Source organism: Crocuta crocuta, unplaced genomic scaffold (genome assembly GCF_008692635.1).
Source record: "Crocuta crocuta isolate KB4526 unplaced genomic scaffold, BGI_CrCroc_1.0 scaffold11, whole genome shotgun sequence".
Taxonomy (NCBI): domain Eukaryota; kingdom Metazoa; phylum Chordata; class Mammalia; order Carnivora; family Hyaenidae; genus Crocuta; species Crocuta crocuta.
Genome location: NW_027528624.1, coordinates 640,578 through 664,114, shown reverse-complemented (window position 1 = coordinate 664,114; position 23,537 = coordinate 640,578). Strand labels below are relative to the sequence as shown.

The 23,537-nt window shown below is 43.0% G+C and overlaps 1 protein-coding gene across 4 annotated transcripts in view; it reads left to right on the top strand.

Annotated features, from left to right (window-relative positions):
- CNKSR3 (CNKSR family member 3) overlaps window positions 1–23,146 on the top strand; it is a 90,909-nt gene extending 67,763 nt beyond the window's left edge. For all 4 annotated transcript variants that reach the window (XM_077755079.1, XM_077755078.1, XM_077755080.1 and 1 more), the window contains 9 exons: window positions 4,369–4,410; window positions 6,911–7,030; window positions 9,004–9,063; window positions 13,919–13,987; window positions 14,238–14,384; window positions 15,102–15,226; window positions 17,771–17,979; window positions 18,473–18,562; window positions 21,630–23,146. In XM_077755079.1, coding sequence (XP_077611205.1) covers window positions 4,369–4,410; window positions 6,911–7,030; window positions 9,004–9,063; window positions 13,919–13,987; window positions 14,238–14,384; window positions 15,102–15,226; window positions 17,771–17,979; window positions 18,473–18,562; window positions 21,630–21,928 — 1,161 coding nt within the window. In that variant the 3' untranslated portion in view covers window positions 21,929–23,146. The remainder of the gene's footprint in view (window positions 1–4,368; window positions 4,411–6,910; window positions 7,031–9,003; window positions 9,064–13,918; window positions 13,988–14,237; window positions 14,385–15,101; window positions 15,227–17,770; window positions 17,980–18,472; window positions 18,563–21,629) is intronic.
- Window positions 23,147–23,537: the final 391 nt, after the last annotated feature.

Here is a 23,537-nt window from a genome sequence, read left to right as displayed (position 1 = left end):
ACATGATAAATGGTTTTGTTAAAAATTTTTTCAGTGTGTTTTTAAACAAATGAGATAATGCTGTTGACAAACAAGCCGATGCAGATTTGTCAGTTATCAAGAGAAATTTAACCCAAACTTAAGGGACACACGAGGTATTGTTTTTGTTTTTGTTTTCCCTTTGGTGTTCATTGAGCATATGCTTCAGAGACAGACCGCCACCGGTTCAAATCCTGCCTCTGCCACTTGTCTACCCTGGGACCTCAGACAAGTCGCTTAAAATTTAGGAGTCTCATTTTTTTTTTTTTGGGTCTGTAAAATGGGAATGCTAATATTGACCTCACCAGATGATTTGGTAGGATTTCTACAAGTTATTGTCAAATGACAAAAGACGGGAAAAAGATGGAATATAAAGACAAATGGCAACCCCCGAAATATGAAAACGTATGAAGATACGTGTTCATAACACACACGCGATCCAAGAGCCTGTGTACAAAGGAGTAAGTTCAGCAGGCACTCGGGAGGAAAGTTGGGTTACTTTAGCAGGGAGAGAAGTAGGGATGGAGTATAGGAACCAGCTTGCTGCCCCCACCGTCCAACCCCAAGGAAGGAAAGAAATACTTTTTTTAAATTTACGAAGACCATTATGTGATTACATTTAAAATTAGATATAATTTTATCTGTATAAAATTAGATATAAATCATGTAAAATATTTTAAAGTAACAACACCTACCTCGAAAGACTGCTATGAAGATTAAATGAAATATAACACATGCACAGTGCCCACCAGAAGTGATCGCGTATCGTAGGAAATCTAAAAATCATGCCACGTGCTGGTTTGCTGGACACCGACTTGATGGTGCAAGGAAAGGGAATTCACAAACATGCCGCTCCTTTTTGGTTGGTTTGTTTTGTGGTTTACATAAATTTGAACAGCTTTTAAGGATGAAGAGAGGCAAGGCGTGACTATACATGGAATATTGTTTTATAGTTTTATGGACATGGGTTGAAAAAGATGTCTGGCTCCTGTGAGCGTATGTTTTCTCTGGCGATTGGAGAACACAGGTGCTTTGACACACGGCATATTTGTGTGCACAGAAATGAGAAACAACACACCTGATGAGTGCCCTCTGCAGGGTGCCACCTGCATCCTGAAGCGGGGAGCCCTCACACCCCCTCCCAGGCGGGGAAGCACCTTCTTCTTGAGAACTTCTTGGCAGAAGGCCTGTTGACCTTTCCGGAAGAAACCTGTCCTTTCCATGTATTCCTTTTATCTGGGAAATTTCAGGAATGAAAGTTGTGTCCTCCCTTCCAGTGACAAGGAACATGATCTCCTTCGAACTTTATTCCTTTCATCTCTGTCTACAAGGAGAGACCTTTGCATGTCCTTTCGCTCCTTTCTCTCCTCCACGTGTTGCCATCTGCCCTCCTCTTTCTTGTCACCTTGTCTGCATCCCTCCCTTGAAGGGGAACATGTTGGTCTCCTGATGTGAGGGGTAAATCGTTGCTACCTTTTCCCGTGGAAGGAGGCTGCATCCTTCTTGTGAGCACGCCTCGTGCTATCCAAGTTCACGGGTGGATCTTCAGTCAGTTTCCAGTTTCCAGGCTGTAATATCAGACAAAGAGACACCGATGGGAGGGGGTTGGGATCTGTGTCTCCATTCTGTCCTCGGAACGCCGCAAGGCCATGCAAACTGCAGTCCCAGCGGTGACACACGATGACAGTGGCAGGCGCCAGTCCTGCTCTGGGAAAAACCGGGGGTGGTCGGGGAGTGAGCAGTAGAAGGGCCAGGAAGACTGAGCGGAAAGCTGGATGGCCATGAGAACAGAGGAGGAAAAAGCCACGGGAGCATTTGTTGAGTGCTGGTTGTGCTTCCAGCGTGTGCCACGTACTTGACATGTGTTGTCACATTTGCTTCTGCGCTGAGTTAGGGTGCGGCGTGCTCCTGGCTTCACAGAGACAGGAGCGCAGGCGGGGAGCGGTTAGACAGGTCGTTCAGGGCCACCCCGCTGGTGAGAAGGTAGAGGTGGAGGGAAGGAGCACCTGATAGCTGCCCTGGCTGGGTCCCTGCCAGGTAGGCTGGCCTGAGGCCACCAAGCCAGGTGACCGAGGAACGTGACAGAGCTCAGCTCCCCCCCCACCCCCCATCTGGCTCGGGAGGGGTGACTTGGTTTTAGGACGCTTTTTTCCATTCTGTTGCCTTCATGCCAGACAACATGAAGTCAAGCCTGCAGCTCTTCCTCCCCGTAGGAGCAGCTGTGGGAACTCATGTTCATGGTGGCGGAAGGTAAAAAGCGAGCCCTTTCCCGCGCTGACTTGAATGGTTTTGGGGAGGCAGGAGAGCTCCTCTCGCCCATTGGTTCCAACGCCACAGGGAGCCCCTTTTCTTGGTGGCTTCTTGGATCTGTCAAGGAATCAAGTGTCAGGGACCACGAGGTCACCTATCCACCTTGAATCGTGGGCCTGGAGTACCGAACGGAGAGCTCTCTGCCAGTGGGTGGGTGATTATCATTTTGAGATTTATAATGAAAAACCATAAACACGCATTACTTTTATTTCTAGCACAAGACCACATAAGTATTCTGTTTGCTAAAATTGATGCTTATTTAATAATTCTGTTTTCCCGATGCTGTAAATAGGGGATGAGCCATTGTGGTAGTTGGTGGTTCAGTTCTGCGCACAAGATAGAGGAGGCAGAGCAAACTACTCTATTTTACAGAAGATGCTCCTGTAGTTTGAATTTATATCAGCTTCACGCATGTAAAAATATATTTCCAAGTTTATTTTTTTAAGTGTTTCTTAGTTGGCTGCTCTTTTCCTGAGAATCAGTATAAATTTTGGGAACAGTAGAGTAACTATTAATGTTTACCACAGTTTTTAATCTTGTAGAGAATTTTTTAATTTAAGAAGACACCAAAAATCTGATTACAAAAGCATAGGGTAGACTCTCATACATTTCTAACTCCCTCCCCATCTCCTTAGTGGTAGTAGAAAAATGACCTTAAATGACTTGTTTTTTTAGGTTTTAATTTTTTTTAAATTTATTTCTGAGAGATAGACAGTATGAACAGGGGAAGATTAGAGAGAGAGGGAGACACAGAATCTGAAGCAGGCTCCAGGCTCTGAGCTGTCAGCACAGAGCCCAGTGCGGGGCTCGAACCCACAAACCGTGAGATCATGATCTGAGCCGAAGTCGGACGCTTAACCGACTGAGCCACCCAGGTGCCCCAAATGACTTTTGATTGAAGTGAAAATCTTTGACAGTTCCAACAGAGTTGATTAATATCTTTCATGTTCATGAAATAATTAGGATGTCCCAATTTGGGATTATACTTAAAGGTGCAAAATAAACTCTTAAGAATCTAGTTGGTCCCCTTTTTTCTTTTTTTTAAATGTTTATTTATTTTTGAGAGAGAGAGAGAATACGAGCAAGCAGGGAGGGTCAGAGGGAAAGGGAGACACAGAATCTGAAGCAGGCTCCAGGCTCTGAGCTGTCAGCACAGAGCCCGACATGGGGCTCGAACCCACGAACCACAAGATCATGACCTGAACCGTGAGATCACAACCTGAGCTGAAGTTGGAAACTTAACTGACTGAGCCAGTCAGGCACCGGAGTCTCCTTTTTTCCTGTGTGTACTCTGCCATGTAGAGGGAAACCTTTGCTGTAGGCCAGTTAACTGTGAAGGTTAACTGTGAGAGTTTCACATTGGCCGTTTCACTGTGACCACTTTTAGACAGGACAATGGTGACTCCTATAATCAGCCAGCTGGGTTCATACAGTTCCGAGTCTTTTGTTCTTAAGCTGAATAAATAATGCTTTGCACTACAGCCCTTTATTTAACGTCATCAATAGCATACCTCAAGACCACTTTTTTGGCAGTGTGTTAATGAATGTTTTGTTGAACCTTTTTCATTTATTAAATAAGGACTGAAATATCTGATTTAATCTCAGTGGTGCTTAAAATAAACTTTTGTGGCTACGTTTACTCAAGCCTTTATTTGAAAGCTATTCTTATAGAAGCAGGCCTAGAACTGAAAGATTCCCGGCTTGTTGGCCAAATGCTAGCTGAGCCAAGGGTCACATTTGGGAGGCATTGTCAGGTTTCTTTCTTGGACTTGACTTCTGGCTTACAGCTCTCTGCACGCCATAGATGGCAGGTGGATTTCAGTTCAGTTATTTTCATAGGTTTTTCTGATGAAATAATCGGTCAAATGGGTTCCTTGGATGATAAGCTCCTTCGATCAGGGGAGAGCAGAGCCTGAGATGGAGTTGGGCACCCCCTCTGTGCCCTCCGCATCCCGTACAGGGCTGTTGGGGCTGTGGGAGGAGGGGCATACCAATTTTCCAGCTCTCTAACAGTTTTCTATTTCTTCTTTCCTTCTTTAGGATTGCCTTGTAGCAGAAATGGAGGATAAAGTTTTAGCCGTAGTAAGTATACCTTTTAGAAGTAAAATTCCTTTCCCCAAACCAATGGGACTCACATTAATTCAAATACATACTCTGTGGCTAATGACTTCAGGATATACTTTGAAATATTGGTTCTTTGGGATTTGAGTCTATTAATTTAGGTAGAAAGAGAAGAGTAAAAGTTATTTAACAAGAAAATTACTACTGTGAAAATGCCTGTGCTTAACCTGGGTATATGGGGGGATCTCTATTTTCTCCGAACATTTCATTAGGTAAAATTATACTTAAATTACTAGCCAGACTGTTAATCAGGGTTACATTGATCTGTAAATTTTACCTTAGGAACATTTTGATTAAAAAAAAAATCCTTGGCAAAACTCTTCTGATGGAGGGGGGATGTGCTGTGATTGTTTAAAGAGCATTTTGTAACTATTCATCATCACTTCCTCCCTTTGACATAAGCCAGCCTGGGCTCTTTTGATAAGGCCTTCCTCCTACTGATGCTGAGGAATTTAGCAGTGAAACTGCTATAAATATATTTTCCATAAATAGGGAGGCTAAACAAATTGGGGGAATGTAAGAAGTGTCACTTGTTGGATTCTCCCCCATGGAAAAAAAAATCACTCTGGAATTTCCTGATTTCCTTGGTGGTTTCATTTTGAAAGATTAGATGAGTCTGATGGAGGAAAGCAACCACACGGAACCACTGTTATTTCTACACGGGAGACCACTTAATGGGGAGCTTCATGTCTCAAAATGTTTACCTTCTCAATCTTTGGGGTCAGAGAATGTGAGCCACTACTAAAAAGATGATTACCCCTAAAGGTAAAATACAAATCTATGCATCTCCTGGATGATAACAGTAGAAAATTTTGGTTGACCTTGTGTTTGCTCAGGAGTTTTTAGATACAACACCATAGGCACAATCCATGAAAGAAAACTGATAGGATAGATCTCATTGAAATGGAAAAGTCTGCTCCCTGAAATGCAGCGCTAAGAGATTGGAAAGACACACCACAGACTGGGAGCAAGGATTTTTAAAACCCGTATCAGATAAAGGACTTGTATTCAAAATCTACAAAGAACTGTTAAACTCAACAATAAGAAAACAAACAATCCAGCTAAAATGTGGGCAAAGATCTGAACAGACATCTTACCAAAAAAGAGACGCAGCTGACAAATGAGTATAGGAGCGATGGTCAACATCGTGTTTCATTAGGGGAATTGCCAATTAAAGCAACAGTGAGATACCAGTACACACCAGTTAGAATGACTGCAATCCAAAACATGACAGCACCACATGCCGGCAAAGGCTGTGGCGCTCTTGTTCGTTGCTGGTGGGAATGCCACATGGCGCAGCCACTTGGGAAGACTCTGTGGTGATTTCTTAAAAAACCAAGCCTACGCTCCCCTGTGATCTAGCAGTTGTACCCAGTGAATTAAAAACTTATATCCACAAAAACCTGTACAGAATGTTACAGCAGCTTTATTCCTAATGGCTACAACTTGGAAGCAGCTGAGATGTCCTCCAGTGAGTGACCAGATAAACATCCAGACAACAGACTGTTACTCAGCAATAAAAAGAAATTGATCTATAAAACCATGAAAAGATATGGAGGAACCTTAAACTCATATTACCAAGTGAAAGAATCCAGTCTGAAAAGGCTACATATTGTATGATTCTAATTATTTGACCTTCTGGAAGAGACAAAACCATAAAGTCAGTAAAAAGATCAGTGATTGCCAAGGGTTCATAGTGGGGGAGGGCGGGAGAGATGAATAGTTAAGAGCACAGGGGGGTTTCTTGATGAAACTATTATGTTTGAAACTATAGAGGTGGATCTATGACATTATGCACTTGTTGAAACCCCCAGAACTATATACCACAAAGAGCGACCCCTTGTGTAAACTATGGTCTTTTGTTGATAAGGTACCAATTTTGGTTCTTCGGTTGTAACAAACATACCACACTGGGACATGTTTTTATATCTTGTTATTATTAACCCTGTTAGAACTATTGGGAATTGTGTTGGGGTGGGGAGGGAAGTATATAGAAATTCTGCAGTTTATGCTCAGTTTTTCTGGAAACCTAAAACTGCTTTTTAAATAAAATCTACTAAAAAAGAAAAACAGGTGCAGGCAAAAACATTTTTTTAACCTTATGAGAATTTGGTACATATAGAATGTGAGCGATCACTAAAACACCATGCAGATGGCCAGGAATAGATTATTGTCTGTAACTGCCGGACGGGGGTTTCTGTACAGTCTCTGCTCTTCAGTGGCCCTAATTCATCAGAGAGCTGCACTCTTTACACAAAGCTTAAGTGACTTAAGTGACTTTTTAATCTTTTCCATGGGTTGCAGATCCGAAGGCCCAGGGCCACACCCTCACTGAGTAGCATTATTAAAATGATTGCCTACCTGAGCTGAAGACTGTAGGCAAAGTGCATTTCTTTAAACTTCAGCCTGAGATAAACTTGGTTAATGATTGAACCTTTCCTCTGTGCCTCTCCACCTCTAGGTCAAGGTTTTAAATGGCATCTGTGACAAAACAATACGATCTGCTACAGATCCTGTTATGAGCCAGTGTGCGTGTCTGGAGGAAGTTCACTTGCCAAATGTTAAACCTGGAGAAGGCCTGGTGAGAATTCTAGAAACACTTGTTTTCTTTCCAAATAAGAACACATCGTCAGTTTTATTAAATGTTTTTTTTAAATGATTCTTTATTGCTCTCACTGTAATTCTGAATAGAATTAAATGAGATTGACTTCCCTTATGTAGTTAGGAATTTGCCGTCTTGAATTGTTGATATGTCTTATGTCTTCAGAGTATAAAAATAAATACAGTTTCTAAACTGTATTCTCGTATCTTGAAGGAATTGTCTTAACAGTTTTATTTTTAGGCCTTAGCATGAGGAGGTATAAAACATTTACACAAAGGAAAGATGATCTCTGGGTACAAAACAACATCTGCTCTGAAAGTCTCTATTAGCACTTAGAGGAACGTGAGAAGAGGCAGTTGAGAGAAATGATTTCTTAAAAAAAGTTCAGAACTGTTTCATAAATGATGTATGAGGCCTGTAATAATAGGCCCTGAGTGTACAAACAGGTAGATGCCTGGCTTCCTAGATCAGTAGCCAGATCTAGTAGTACCTAGCATGTAGGTACTACTACATGGTGTGATTAGTTTCCTGAAAAATTGTGTTTTTATATTTATTTATATTTTTTAATGTTTATCTTTGAGAGAGAGAGAGAGCACAGATGAGCGTGAGGAGGGAGTGGGGGACAGAGGATCCCAAGCAGACTCTGTGCTGACAGCAGAGAGCCCGATGTGGGGCTTGATCTCAAGAACCACAAGATCATAACCTGAGGTGAAGTCGAATGCTCAGCCGGCTGAGCCACCCAGTGCACCAATTTGCTGAAATTTAAGTGGAGAAACTGTGAGCCTCCTTGATGAGCTTGTAGAGGCTTTGCGTCTGAGAGAGCTGGGTTTAAATCCCAGCCCTCAGGTGTCCTAACTGCTTTACAGGTCCGTTTCCTCATCTGTCAGAAGTGAGTGGTAATAATTACTGCCTGGCAGAGTTGTGGGCAGTGTTAAATGAGATGATGGGTGTCAGGTGCCAGGCGCACAGTTCCTGTGCAGTAGTTGGTGGCTGTGCCTGTACTGCCCAGGAGGAGGAAGGGAGAAGGAGGAAGCAGGAAGTAGTGTGTAGGTGGCTGCAGGGAGAGAGCAAGGCAGTCTCTGACCTCAGGAAAAGAACAATCAACCAAATGGCGACAAGCTCACATTCTTCGCAGGTATAAATATGCACGTTGAGTGATAGCATTTGATGAGAGTCTCCCTATAGTGTGGTGTAGGCTGCTGAGCCGGGTAAGTCCAGGGTCAAAATGATTTCCAAGGAAGATCTACATTAGTGCAAATTCGATACCAGGGTGACCAACTATCCTTGGCCCAGTCTGCTTTTCACTCTTTCCCCTTATCTTATAAAAGTTTAATAAAAATGTTTTATATGTCATCTGCCCAACGGCGAAAATCTTTCCTCCGTGGTATGGCATTCACCCCTGCGTTTGCCTCTCAGCCCTGTGGGGAAGAGTGTGTCTTTATGCTTCTCTTAAAACGGAGGGGTGCCTGTTCCTGATTTACTCCCTATGTTGCGTTTCTTAATAGTCTTTTTTCATATATCCTGGTCTGGGCTGTTAGCGGCTTAAATGAGTCACCCCACAATGACTGCCGATAGCAAATTTATCTGAACATATTGTGTCACCAGACAAAGAGGTGGTCAGGAGAGAACAGTCCCCATCCGAAGTGCCTCATTCATCCCACTGGTCTGAGAAGATGCCTTCTGAGTCCCCAGAGTTGTGGCAAAATTCTGTGGGCCCCGGGGACACAGGTTCAAATACCAAAGAGATCTGGCTTCTAATTTCTTCCACTAGTGTTTCCATTTGTTAGCTCCCCTTCACCGCTTGAGGATCTTGTTTCACAATGTTTCAGAGGCTTAAAAATGAGTGTTGTTCGGAGGGGATTGCCTTTAATGTTTTATAAGATGAAGTCTTCCTGGCGGCTATGTTTCTAAACGTTGGAGTAATGAGTGCATATATTTGCGACTTCCTCTAGGGCATGTACATCAAGTCAACCTATGATGGATTGCACGTGATTACGGGAACCACTGAGAATGTAAGTGCATATCTGTTCAGTGTACAAGCTGTTGTGTGTTTAAACAGATTTGACACATGGTCCCTATACTTTGCATTTAAACGCATGCCTCCTGTTTTATTATCTATAGTGAGAGTGTGGGTGCTGTTTTGTTTATTTCTGTTGCTAAGCATACTGCTTATCACCAGCTGTTGTAAATTTATTATTTAAATTGTCTTTTATTCCTGTTGTTCACATACCTTGCCCGGTTTTTGCCCCCCACCCTTGTTAATTATTCCTTTTGCACCCTGGCCGTGTTAACCCATAAATATAAAAACAGTGATATCTTTGTTGTTGGAAACCACTCTTACAGGAACTACAATTGGTAGCCATATGTGTAAAATACAGTTTGTTGTTGCTGTTTAATGGAATTTATATGTATCACCAAAGCAACTATTTCAAGATTGTTTACAAAATGTAGATTCTCTTTATAGAGTTGTGTTTTGTAATATTTGGTATGATATTGAAATTTAGTTCCCCCCAACACCCCGATCTTTTGAATAGAAAATGCAGGGCTGCTTCTACTGTGAGAGTCTTTGTACACTGCTAACTTCCTTTTGGAAATGCTACTACATGACAGGGTTTTATTGAGCCCCTCAAATATTTTGCATTTGTAAAAAGTAGAGCTAATTGATTGCTTTCATTTTGCAACCTACAATATGGTAAGTTTTTGACATTGATATGAAGCTAAAAATGTTTGAATAGCTTCCTGGATCTGTATGAAGGAAGCATGTGTCTGTGGAATTAATCTGCTATTTAATCAACTAAGACAAGAGGAAATAATTCCTAAAAATAGAAGAAATTTGGTAACTGCTTTTCTAATCTGGTGCAAATACATGTTGAATTTTGAACTTTAGCTGCTAGATCTTTTGATAAATGAAATGGCATGATCTTTGATGAGGGTTTGTGACGCAAGCTTGGTTTTTGTAGTGGGAAAGAAATGACATTGCTTAAGGCAGTCAGTGAAATTTAAATAAGTTGTGTGGTTCTGGCAGACAAATGAGGAAGAAGATGGTAGTATCTTAAGCATTCTTTGTTGAGCAGCGGTGAAAACGCACTGCGAAGCAGTAGGAATTTTTATAGCACATCACCTGATTGACAGCAACAGCACAGGAAGCTCTGTTTTTAGGTCAGGGACAGCGCAAAGGAGAAAACACATCACTCATGACGCAGTTGATCCCTCATCCCTGTGAGAGACTTCGCATATTTCAGCCGAACCATAAACGAGAACATACTCGTGTACCATTCATTTCATTGTTTTGGAGTTGGATGGATTCAGAGGGGCGGTGAAGGTCATTTCAGTTTTTAAAGAGTTGAAGTTTTGCATCTATCACTTGATAGTGATTGCATCATTTAACAACCAGACCTGTGTGGTTCCAGACTTTACTGGTCTTCTTAAAGCAGTTTTCATCTTGGATCAGCTTACAGTTCACAATCATGTTACTACCAGAAGGCACACATTTCTTCTCTTCAAACTACCCCCTTCCTTTGGTTTTAAGGATGAGAGTTGAATGACAGACTAAACAACAAGCTGCTTTTGAATGACGCAAAAGGTCAAATGTAAGGATCCATTTCCTAGAATTCCTACCAGACCCATAAGATTGGGTCAGGGATTCAGGGTTTACCTGGATATAGTCGATTCCATACAGGACCAAACAGAAGTCATCCTGGAGACAAGTGGTTTCCATCTTGTTAAAGATCAAAATAGGGAAAACTTGTCTCATTCCATCTGGCAGCCCATTTGAAAATGTCACTCAGTCTTTTCAGTCACTCAGCTTGTGTTCACAGAATACCTGGGATGTGGTAAACACTTGCTAAAGCTTGCAGATGAGAGTGGGAAGTTAGGTAAGAGCCCACTTCTCCAGGGCTCAGTCTGGGTATTTTACCCTAAATGCTGAATATTTTACACATAAAGGGCACTCAAACTCCAGGAAGGCTTTCCAGCTAGCACTTAAGGTGGTTGTGACTTCAGAATCAGAATGTTTTAGTAGAAGCTTAGTATGGTGGGTGGTAGTGGACGGAAATCACCCATTGCATTCCCTATATTTCTCCATCTTGGACTCTAGGCTGAAGCAATGAGAGCAGGCCATCTGAGGCCTACAGTCCATTTTGGGGGGAGGTTCCCTGAGAAGTCAGGATCATTCCAAGGTCAGCCTAATAGTATCTGGTGATTCTCTGACTTCTTTTTTGATGTTGTTCAACACTTTGAGAGGAGTCTTAACAGGACCCCATCCATACTTCTATTCCCCACCTCTGAGATGAGGTGGGAATTAGATTAGCCTCTGAAGAATGGATGCATTCTTGTCCAGGTCATCGCCCTTCTGCAGAAAACCAGAACAAGCATCACTTTTCAGTAGTCTAGCTCATGGTGAAGATAGGCAAGAACCACTGCCCCAGGGAGAATTTTGGTGTCAAGCTCTCTCATTACCAGTGTTCTGCCAAACACATCTCTTAATCACCTGGTAAGACATTTGAGAAATGAATCTGTGAGGATCCCTAGGAAGGAAAGTCACTTCAGGTCATTTAGGCCTGTTTTTTAAGATTGCACATCTATAAACAGGAACTTCCTGGCCTCTGGGTCATCTTTTATAAAGTGAAGATTACCTTAAATGAATTGTTAGCCAGGAAGATTATCTGAGCCAGACTGATTCTTTTCCTTCCTTCTTTCTTTCTTCCTTCCTTTCTTTTCTTTCTTTCTTTCTTAGTTTTTTTCTTTCTTTCTTTCTTTCTCTTTCTTTTTTAAAATATTTATTTATTTTGAGAGAGGGTGGAAGCAGGGGAGGTGCAGAGAGGGAGGGAGGGAGAAGAATCCCAAGCAGGCTCTACTCTGCCAGTGCAGAGCCCAGTGCGGGTCTTGCTCTCATGAACCAGGAGATCATGACCTGAGTCAAAATAAAGAGGTGGATGCTTAACCAGCTGAACCACCCAGGCACCCCATGGGCTAGACTGATTCTGATCAGACTTAGCAAAGTTGGTCTGTAACTGAGGGTGAAGCATCCGACACACAGGCACAAAAAGGAGCCTAGACGCATTCACTTTTTTCTTTAAGTGTCTCAAGAGAAAGAGATTTGAGACAGATCATCTCCCTGATGTACCCCTGGGGCTGGTCTCTCAGGTAAGGCACCACTGGTTGTCATGGTGGCAGGTTACATGTTTTGAAAAAGAACTGTCCCAGGTACCTGTGACTTGCATTGGATCTAGACAAATCGAAGAGAATGTTTCTACAGTTTAATGCTGCTTGCTCATTTCTTGTGGAGCCCATCACAGCAGTTGAGTGAGAAGATCCAGCAAGGAAGTCTCGGGTTTAGTTGCTGCCCTCCTGACTTCATTCAAAAGTGCTATTTTTTTTTTAATGTTTATTTAGTTTTGAAAGAGAGGGACAGAGCATGAGCAGGCCAGGGACAGAGAGAAGGAGACACAGAATCAGAAGCAGGCTCCAGGCTCTGTGCTGTCAGCACAGAGCCCAGTGTGGGGCTCGAACTCACGAACTGCAAGATCGTAACCTGAGCCAAAGTCCGGCACTTAACTGACTGAGCCAAAAGTGCCCCAAAGTGCAGTTAAAAAAATAATTATAGGGGTGCCTGGGTGGCTCAGTCAGTTGAGCGTCCGACTTCAGCTCAGGTCATGATCTCAACAGCTCATGAGATCAAGCCCTGTGTCGAGGCTCTGTCCAGCTCAGAGCTGGGAGCCTGCTTCAGATTCTATGTCTCCCTCTCTTCCTGCCCATCTCCCACTCATGCTTGCTCGCTCTCTCTCTGTCTCAAAAATAAATATTAAAAAAATTTTTAAAAAATAATTATAAATGTGTTTGAATATTTAGCCAGTTATATAAGTTACCAAATAGAATACTCTGGCCTAGATAACGTATGACTATAATTTAAAATCAAGGGTTTACCCTTTGCTTTTGCTCATAGGAGATATCTTAAACATAAAGAGTGCTATTTTATTAATTGAACAAGAATATTATGAGTGAAATGTCTGACAAATAAATTACATCTAGATATTTATATACACACATATCATCTGGGGGAATCAAATGCTGGACTTTCGATACTGAAAACAGTCATTTTGACTTCAACATGAAAATGAAACCAATTTAAACTCATTTTCTTCAAAGAAATACATTTTCTATTGTCACCGTCTTTCTATTTTAATAGCATTGTGAAATGTGTAAAATAAGGCTGGGTAAACAAGATCCAATTTTAATAATTGCTTAAAAGGACACAGGATGACAGAGTTACAGTGATGGTCTTTACATGGTAAGCAGTTGATCAGTTTTTGTAAAACTAATTTTGATAGATATGTAAGATATTTTTTAAAAGTTTATTTATTTTGAGAGAGAGAAAGAAAGAGGGAGAGAGAGAATCCCAAGCAGGCTGTGTGCTTTCAGCACAGAGCCCGATGAGGGCCTCGATTCCACAAACTGTGAGATCAGGACCTGAGCGGAAACCAAGAGTCAGATGCTTAACTGATTGAGCCACCCAGGCGCCCCTGTAAGATACTTTTTAGACGAACCAACAGCTTTTAACAGTCGTTGTGTCAACAGTGTGTCCCGCTCTTCCTGAGGGGTTAGAGGAACGTAGCTGTTGCAGATGACAGGTGATCTGTACCAGCCGACCGCACATCAAGTGGGAAAGGCAAGTGCCTGCCTGCGTGTCAGGCTCAACAGACCATGTAGTCCTGGGGGTCATCTCATAAGTGCACTGTGTGATAGTTCTTGAGAAAATTGTATTTCCATTGCTCTTTATCTGCAGAAGAAAGAAGGAAGAAGAAATAGAAGCAGAAAGAACTAGAAGGTTTAAAAAATAAGACGGGTCTCTGTGTTTGTTCCTAATAGTCTCCTGCAGACAGATCTCAGAAGATTCATGCTGGTGATGAAGTCATTCAGGTTAATCAGCAAACTGTGGTGAGTTTGTTCATTGAGATAAAGACTCTTAATATTCCCCTCTAGAACTTTCAACTAAATCCAAAGCCATTTTGCTTGAATTTTTTTCAATTTGCAATTTATATCCAATTTTCTGTAATTTTAAGTAGTGCTAAGATGAACATATTGGTCTGTGTATTTGCTCAGTCCTGATTTCCTTGAAATAAATTCATAGATTTGATTTTTCATTATTCATGAGGGAGTCCCTTTTCCTCATTTTCCTTCTTTGAAGGTGGGATGGCAGCTGAAGAACCTGGTGAGAAAGTTGAGAGAGAATCCTACTGGAGTCGTATTACTGCTTAAGAAGCGCCCCACGGGCTCTTTCAACTTCACCCCTGCTCCCCTGAAAAACCTGCGGTGGAAACCGCCTCTGGTGCAGGTATCCGTTACTGGTGGTAAACTGTATCTGGCATCAGCGTGTGAACAGCGCCATCACGTTTGGCCTAGAGAAGTGACCAGATTGAAAGTCTCACGCAAGATTATAAAAAATAGGTCCTTTGAGACAAATAACATAACGAAAATTAAGCTATAAGGATTTTACATTTTTAAAATTAACTTGTGTATGTATACACACACACACACATTTAAGTCACCCCGTGTTGGTACTATTCTTGTCCCTATTGATTCCCATCTTAATAGATGAGGCACAGAGAAGCTGAGTGGTTTGCCCAGAGATACACAACTAGTAAGAGCAATAGCCAGAACAGTACCCAGACCGAGTCCCAAGCCCATGCTCCCAGTCAGTGATGGCACCGTTCGTGATTTGTATGAACTCACTCAGTTAACCTGCGCTACAGCCCTGTGCAGGACCTGTTGTCAGTGTGGCTGTTTTTTGAGGAAACTGAGGCATGGAATTTCAGCGATTTGCTCAGAGCTAGAATGCCTAACCTGGCTCCCGAGCCTTTACTTTTTACTGTGCTTCCAGTCTTTCAAAACCCCCAGGTAACAGAGTGTCTCAGAGACTACAGATGGAGTGTTGCTAGGAGCCATAAACACACAAGTCACCTCAGCCCCTGGTGTTGCTTTTGGGGAAGGAGAGTTAACCAAGAATAATCTATGAATTCACCTCCACCCTTTGCACTGGCTTCCATTTCAGACCTCACCTCCACCCACGACAACCCAGTCCCCTGAGAGCACAATGGATACCTCGCTGAAGAAGGAGAAACCCGCCATCTTGGATCTTTATATCCCTCCTCCGCCAGCCGTTCCCTACTCACCCCGGTACGTCAGTGTCCCTGTTGGTGTGCATGTCCCTGTGTGCCTGGAGATTCTCAGGGGTGGTGTGGAGGCTGTGAGGGTCTCTAGGGGAGAAGCTGCTGAACTCCCAGGTGACAGGGCAGAGTCTTAAAATTGTAATTTTTGCAAGTGTGATCCTGGGCGTGGGGTGGGAGGGCTGGGTGAAGGGGGTCAAAAGGTCCCAACTTTTAGCTCTAAGATAAATAAGCTGTGGGAAGTTACGTATAGCGTGGTGACTATAGTTAACAGTATTCTGTTGTGTGTTTGAAAGTCGCTGAGAGAGATTTTTAAAGTTCTCACAGCAAGAAAAAAAGAATTTTAACTACGTGAGGTGACGGGTGTTAATGGAACTTTTTATGGTGGTCATTTCACAATATATATGCATATCAAGTCACTATTTTGTACACCTAAAACTAATGTGATGTTACATGCCCATCGTATCTTAATAAAACCGGGGGGACATGTGTGATCCTTCAGGGGGAAGTGGAGGCATAGATCCAGAGTTCATGGGTCGTGAACCTGTGTAGTTTGGTGGGAGAGGGGTCTTTATGAAAGCATCTGCTCCGGGAATACATTGTTTTGGTTCCTCCTGGGACCTTGTTTGGGGATCCCTAAAGCCGATGTTTGGTTAGGTATTCAGTATATCATCTCTGGGGAGGAAGATAATATTTTTGTGACATGAATTAAAGTTACAGGTTTGTTTTGCTGAGAGAGAGGTGTTCTTCCTAGGACTTACGAAATATGGATGTAGGTGTGATGCCCTGTATTTGCGCATGCACGTGAGTTTGTGCCTATTATAAGTTCTAAAAGCTGGTGCCCTCTTAATTGTCACATGGTCATATTAGCTGTTATATAGGGGATCATTTAGGCGTGAAGTATAGGTTAATTTATATCAGTTAACATATTTACAGAGATTTTGGCTCATTTATTCAACCTACGTTTACTGAATATAGGGCCGGCATCATCAGCTTCCACAAAACAGATGTGGCTCTTGCCCACAGAGCACTGCCAATGTCTTAGTCAACTGTTCAAGAATAAATTGAGAAATATGTAATTTTGCTATACTCTTTCATAAGATGAAGTTCAGGCTGAACTCAACAGTGATATTTTACTTTGTATTGGAGCGTTTTGTTGGTTTGCTTTTGTTTTAAGCTGAGTATCTGATTCCATTGTGTCTCTTCGCTGGGCACAAAGTAGAACGAACATCATTTTCCAGTCCCTGGTTTTGGGTTGCTCGGAATGTAGTACAGCATACAGAACTTCTCTTGGGTGATCAGAGGCATTCTGGTTAGTAGGGGGGACTCTTGCCTGTCTTCACAGACCAAAGTCATGCGGTCGCAGGATCTTAAGTGTGTTTAAAGTGACGAGTACTTGCCTTTGCACACGGAGAACACAGTTTCACTGATGACCGGGGTATAGGTCGGTCCAGCAGAAACTAGGGCACCCCCTCCCCAAGTCCCCAACTCTGAATGTTCCTGTCTGGGTCTCAGCAAAGGATCAGAGAAGCAGTGGTAGGAAAAAGCTCATGCACATAGTGAAGGGGAAAGGGAACCAGAGCTTTTTGTCTGCTTGGGGGGAAACGCATGCACACACACACGTGTGCACATGTATACACACACACATACACACCATCAATGAAGGATGTTTTCTGAGGAATGAAACCTGCAAATGGTTCTGGAGAGTGAGTGGTGAGTCTTGAAAGCTTTGTGGATGGTGAAGTTATACGCCAGGCTTGAAAGTATAGAAGGAGATGGATTCATAGGAAGGAAAAGGGTACACACAAGGTGGGAAGCTCACTGGAAATACCAAGCAGGCAAAGCCGATCTTTAGGTATGTTTTGGACTCAGTTGATGCTGTATTTTGTCTAATAGTTTTTGCAAGATCACCTAATAGAATTTTCTAAATGCAAAAAATTTGACTAGCTGGTAACTCGGATTCAAGTAAAATTAATTTCAAGTTTTATAAAAGCTGACATTTAAGAAGAATTAAGTTGGAATTGTTCATCTAACACTGGCCAGTTTCTGTACTGAGTTCAGAAAATAGACACCCTCCATTGGGTATTATAAAGGTGCCTTTGTATTTTTGGACATAATTTTCAAATCTAACAATTCCATTACGCATCAAGCATCTTCTTTGCTGGATCTTGGCAAAGATACTACATTAGGCCTCAGAAAAATGGCTCTTTTTACCCTAACTAGTGATTTCTGTAACAGGAGATTCAGTTTTAGGATAGAGGTACAGGAAAGCCAGAGCTGTCTTCCTTCAAAAGTGTATTTCTGCTGCTTAAACATCTGTGGAAAAAAAAATTCATTTTTTTAATTTGGTAGGATCATGTGATTTACTCTCATTTAATAAGATTTCCGTGTATTTGAGGGGGTAACTGAGATAGAAAAAGTCACATTATTTTCTTCCAGTGGAAAGGAAAGATTTAAATTGTCTTCTGTGTATGTACTGAGGAAGTATCTCCTGTAATTCATCTGTATGAGAGGATCTTTGTAAGCAAGTTAATTATTGCCCACTGTCTTCCAGGGATGAGAATGGGAGTTGTCTTTATGGAGGATTCAGTAAGTGTAAACAACCCTTGCCTGGTCCTAAGGGTTCAGAGTCCCCAAATTCCTTCTTGGACCAGGAGAGCCGAAGACGGAGATTTACCATCGCTGATTCTGATCAGTTGCCTGGGTATTCGGTGGAAACCAATATTCTGCCCACAAAAATGAGAGAGAAAACACCATCTCATGGTACATTTCTGAGCATTTGTTTTGTTCTGCCATTTGTTTTTACTTCCCTCCCCGCCCCCTTCCTTATTTGGAACTGTTAGATGAATTTGGCAGACTTGAAGGGTAATCTGAGGAAAACATAAACCTCAATGAAATTCTAAGTATGAGACCTTTATTCATCTCTCTCAAGTGAAGCCTTGTTGAATCATTACTCTCTGCCTGGCATCAAAGCCCAGCAGAGTGAGATCATGTTACAGTTTTAACTTTCAGTGCTTGGGTTTTAGCCTGGATCTGCTTTGCTCTGTAGACACACAGACTTAAGTGCAGCCTGCGTCTGTCCTAATTGCTTGCTATGGAAATACGATGCTTCAAAACACTTATTTTAAAATAACATTCTTGCTTATGGTTATGTGAGTGTGATGGGGGTGGTTCTTAAGTTATAAGTAAAAGGAAAGATTCTCTGAAGTCCCCAAAACTCTGCCAACTTACCATGTTCCTTCCCCTTCCTCCGAAGGCAAGCCCCGGCCTTTGTCCATGCCCGCAGACGGGAGCTGGATGGGAATCGTGGACCCTTTTGCCAGACCTCGAGGTCATGGGAGGAAGGGTAAGTTTAAGCAAACCAAAAAACACCAAACAGGAGTCAAAAGGGCCAAGGCCTTTGTTGGAACTCTCTTCCTCTCTGTCCTGTAATAACCGAGTAGAGGACCCAGCCTGAGTCCCATCTTCTCATCTATGAAGTCAGGGGTGCTGAATCTCTAAGGCCCTACCTGTTTCTGGAATGGCAGAATTATATAATCTTAGTAGTGACTCTGAGTCTCCTAATTGGCATTGTGTGCTTTAAAACGGCTATGGAGGGGCACTTGCAGGGCTCAGTCACTTAAGCATCTGACTTCGGCTCAGGTCATGATCTTAGTTTGTGAGTTTGACCCCCACGTCGGGCTCTGTGCTGACAGCTCTGAACCCGGAGACTTCTTTGGATTCTGTGTGTGTCTCTCTCTCTCTCTCTGCCCCTCCCCCATTCTTGCTTTATGTCTCTCGCTCTCTCTCTCTCTCAAAAATAAACATTGAAAAAAGTTGTTTTAAAGGGCTGTGGAGGGGCGCCTGGGTGGCTTAGTTGGTTGAGCGTCCGAATTTCACTTAGGTCATGATCTCGCGGTTCGTGGGTTCTAGCCCCGCGTCGGGCTCTGTGCCGACTGCCAGCTCGGAGCCTGGAGCCTGTTTCGGTCTGTGACTCCCTCTCTCTCTGACCCTCCCCTGCTCACGCTGTCTCTCTCTCTCTCCTAGAAATAAATAAAACATTTAAAAAAAAAAAGGGCTGTGGAGATAGATGGTCTATAAGTAAATAAGTAGAAATCTACATTATTCATTAAACAATCTCCTCCTGAATTCTATGACTGTTATTACTGGACTCTCTTTGATTTTTAATGGACAGACACAGATTTATTTTCCTCCTTAAATCCTTCCTGTGTCAGAGAGTAATTACCATTGGAAAATAAATTGTGTTAATTCCTCTTGTAATCGAAGATGCTGGTTATTACACCAGCCTCGAAGGAAGTGCTTTTAAATAAATTCTTATTTTTTTGCCAAATGATTTGATCATCGGCACTGGCAAGACTTCCTAGCATTGTTCACGCGTTACTGCCACAAAGAACAGGTGACAAGTTCAAATAGAGTGGACCTTAGATAGGAAAAGGAAGAAGAAAAAAGTTCTGGAGGCTCAACTTCCAAAGCTGTCAGCCCCTCATATCTCCCTGGGACTTGGTAGAGTTTGTTACTTAGATACCAGAATCACTTGGATTATAGTACATTGGAAAAGGGAGAAGATATCTGTGTCAGGTCCAAGGTACCTTTAATTGGCGTGTGAAAATCTGTGGAGCAGTCAGCAGGTGGCAGCCTGTCCTTTGTTTAGCTTTGGAAATGTCACCATCGTTGCTGCCATTCTCTTAGGCTTTTAATCCCGGATTTAGCCCTTTATTTCCTTTTAGTATTGAGAAATAGGGGGGATGGGAACATTAAGCCCGGGAAATGGAGACACACCTGACCTCCTATCTCACTTTCCATATTTTTATTGTGTGATCATTTCAGAATGAAAAGGTATCTATCTGCACAACAACAACAAAAAAGCCACTTTATTGAGAGAAGTCACATACCATAAATCTGCTCACACTGTTGAAGTGTACACTTCAGAGGTTTTTAGTACATTCATAGAGTTGTGTGTCCATCAGCACTAATTCCAGAATATTTTATCACCTCAGGAAATATTTTATCACCTGCAAGCCGTCGTTCCTCATCCCCTCCTTCCTCAGCTCCTGGCAACCATTAATCTACTTTCTGTCTCTACAGATTTTCATACTCTCAACATTTCACATAAATAGACTCTGGTGATATGTGGTTCTTTGAAAATGGGCATTAAGTTAATTAATTAATTTAGAGAGAGAGAAAGCATGAGTCAGGGAAGGGCAGAGAGAAAGAGAGGAGGAGAGAGAGAGAGAGAGTCCCAAGCAGGCTCAGCACTGTCAGCACAGAGCCTGATATGGGGCTCGAATCCACAAACTTTAAGATGGTAACCTGGGCTGGAGTTGGATGCTTAACCTACTGAGCCACCCGGGCTCCCTGACAAAGGGCACTTCTTGAAAGTAACTTCCGCTTCAATTACAAAAGCGAAACAGGTACATTGAAAAGCATCTAGAAGGTACAAGAACATAAAACTCAACTGTAATCCCCTTCCCCAACCTAGAAATAATCACTCTGTTTTCTAATGTCATACACTTAGAAAAAAGGTGCAAAATGGAAGAAACAGATGTTTGACAATACTGTGAAAGTTGACTGTTATTTAAAACATGGATATTTTCTATAATACTTGCATCTGGCAGTCCATCTTGTGGCTATAGGACATGTTTATGCAGTCTGCTCTTGTTGGACATGTAGCTTATTTTTGTGCCCTACCCCCACCCCACAATTGTGAACGATGCTTCAATAAGCATCTTGCACATAGATCTTCGTACAGTTTTAGGAGTTGGAGTCTCAGGGTCAAGAGAATGCTACACGTTTCCAAGGTGTCCTACATTTTAGGTTTCTATTCAGTTTCTTAACTGCCCCCCACCCCCATCCCAGGAACTGCCTGTTGGCATTTAGGCTGGGACCTTTCTTCCTGGTTTGGAAGTGTCTCCAGGATTGCAGAGCATGAGAACCTTTGAACGCTATCCACTAAAGGTGAAGACTGCCTGCCCCTTCTTGGAGGGTGATAGCCAAAGGCACCCCTACCTTTCTGAGTTCTCTGCAGGGATGCTTCAGGGTCGGAACCACTGTTCTGGATGCAAGTGCTATGTGCCGCAGGCCTTGAACAAGGACAGATGGGGAAGGGGTGATAGAATGATACAGACTTTTCCCTCTAGTTATGAAAGTTCTTACACTGGTAAGGCAGTGCAGGCCCTCTGTTCTGCCCTTGTGTTGCCTCTCAGGAATGACTGTGCCTGACGATGATGGACCTCTTCATTTCTGCTCTCTGAGCATCCATTAGGGGTGGGCCTGGCTGTCTGCGGTGAGCCATAGCCCATCCCTGGGAGGAGGGCGGTGGAAGTCTGAGCAGGCTGCCCTCCCCCTGAACAGTGACCCCTGAGCAGTGAGTGGATGGTTATTTTAATGGACTTGTGGGCTTTGTCTGAAAACAGGAGAGGACGCCCTCTGCCGGTACTTCAGCAACGAGCGGATCCCTCCCATCATCGAAGAAAACGCCTCTCCCTCCTACCGCTTCTCAAGGCCCACAGCGGAGAGGCAGCTGGTCCGTGGCGCAGACTACGTCCGAGGGAGCAGGTGCTACCTCAGTCCAGATCTCCACAGCAGTGCCACGATTCCATTCCAGGAGGACGGGACCCGAAGGAAGCCGGCGGCCACGGCTGCCAAGTCCTCCTCTACAGAACCGTCCCTGCTGGTCAGCTGGTTTACCCGCCTGAAACTGTTGACTCACTGAGCCCTGCCCTCCCTGGACTCTTCCATGTCTCCTGTTCCCAAGTGCCTTGCTTCCTCAGTTGACAACCTGTTCTGGTTTTCATCCACAGTATTACGTAGTGACCTTAACGCAAATTTGTTGTTGTTGTTTTCTTTTGGAAGTTGTATACTGCCCTTCTCAGAATCTTGAAGTCATTGGATGGGGACAAATCCAGAGGCTCCTAGGTGTTGGCTTGCGGAGGCAGAAGGAGAGAAATGAGTAGAGCCTGCTTTTCTTGCTTCCTTAGAGTCGGAACACAGAGCCACTCTGTCAACTGGGGCCTTGGCCAGGGATGGTATGGCCATTATGAGGCCATTGTTGGTTGGGGGGGGAGGGGCTAAAATTGGAGGCCGCGGTCACACAGATGTGTTGGTTTGTGCTCCAGATTCTTCACCTGAAAAAAAGCCAATGGAGGAAACATTTTTATACTGATATTTCAAGCTACGGACCATATCCCTAAGTGTAGCAGCTTCTGACTTTGAAAATACACGTGGCTTGTATTTCATGCTGTTTGAAAGAAGTGGTTTAAGGGTAGGCCTGTTACACTTGGTCATCCCCTTGTCATAACAGTCTCCGTAGATAGGTCAGTTAATGCAGAAACACGTGAACACATTTAGGTAGGGCTTATTACACACGAAGTTCATGATTATTTGTGAGGGGGTTGATATACATTATTGTCTTTAAGGGAGAGAAGCTATAAGATTTGCTAACAGCCAAAGTATCATGCAGAAAAATGAAGCAACAATATTTAGGTTTATGAGAGAGCTATCAGTTTGCATTTTGACTGTTTAATGTCTGTCTTCCAGAAAAAAAAAGGCAGTTCTTCAAAATTGTACAGACTTTGCTCGATAGAACTCTTCTTGAAAAGTCTCACGGTCACTCATTTTCAACTAGCATCAGGTATTTTGGAGAAGTGTGTCTGGATATTAACTCTTGTTTAAACTGAATGTATGATATTTTGTTAGAACAGAAAAGTACTATCTTGTTAATTTAAGTGTTTTAAATATAGTTGTATATTTTTCTTACTCTCAGTCACATGTAATTGAAATATCTCTGTTTTGTGTCATACGTGAAGTTAATGAAAAAGAGTGTTCAAGGTGTTTTCAGATTTACAGGTGGCCACTGTGGCCGTTGCCAATGTGGGCGCTATCGTTAAAAACAAAATAAACCTTCCCAAACATGTTGGGATTTTATGGATTAGAGCCGGGGGCCGTTGAGGAAGTGCGATACGGTACCATTACGTTTGGGAATATTTCCGAGATGTTCCTAGGCAGGGCTGGTAACGCCTTACTCAGAAACATCCCCCTCCTGCGCATACATCCCTGGAATTGTTTACTTTGCTGAACTGCCTGAAAGCCAACAAATTAGAGATTTCCCAGAGTTAGTAAACATCTTCCTTTTAGAATGCCTCGGGAAGGGCCAAGGGGGTTGAATTCGGTCAGGCGCTTTTCCTGTCAGCCGCTGAGGGGGCTTCAGCAGAAGGAGGCTGAAAGGCGTGCTTCTGAGGCTTGGAATGTGTGATTCATGGGTGCTTTAAACACAGGGTAAGGGCCGAGCACGGGCTGGGAGGTCTGCCGATAGGGCCCTGGAG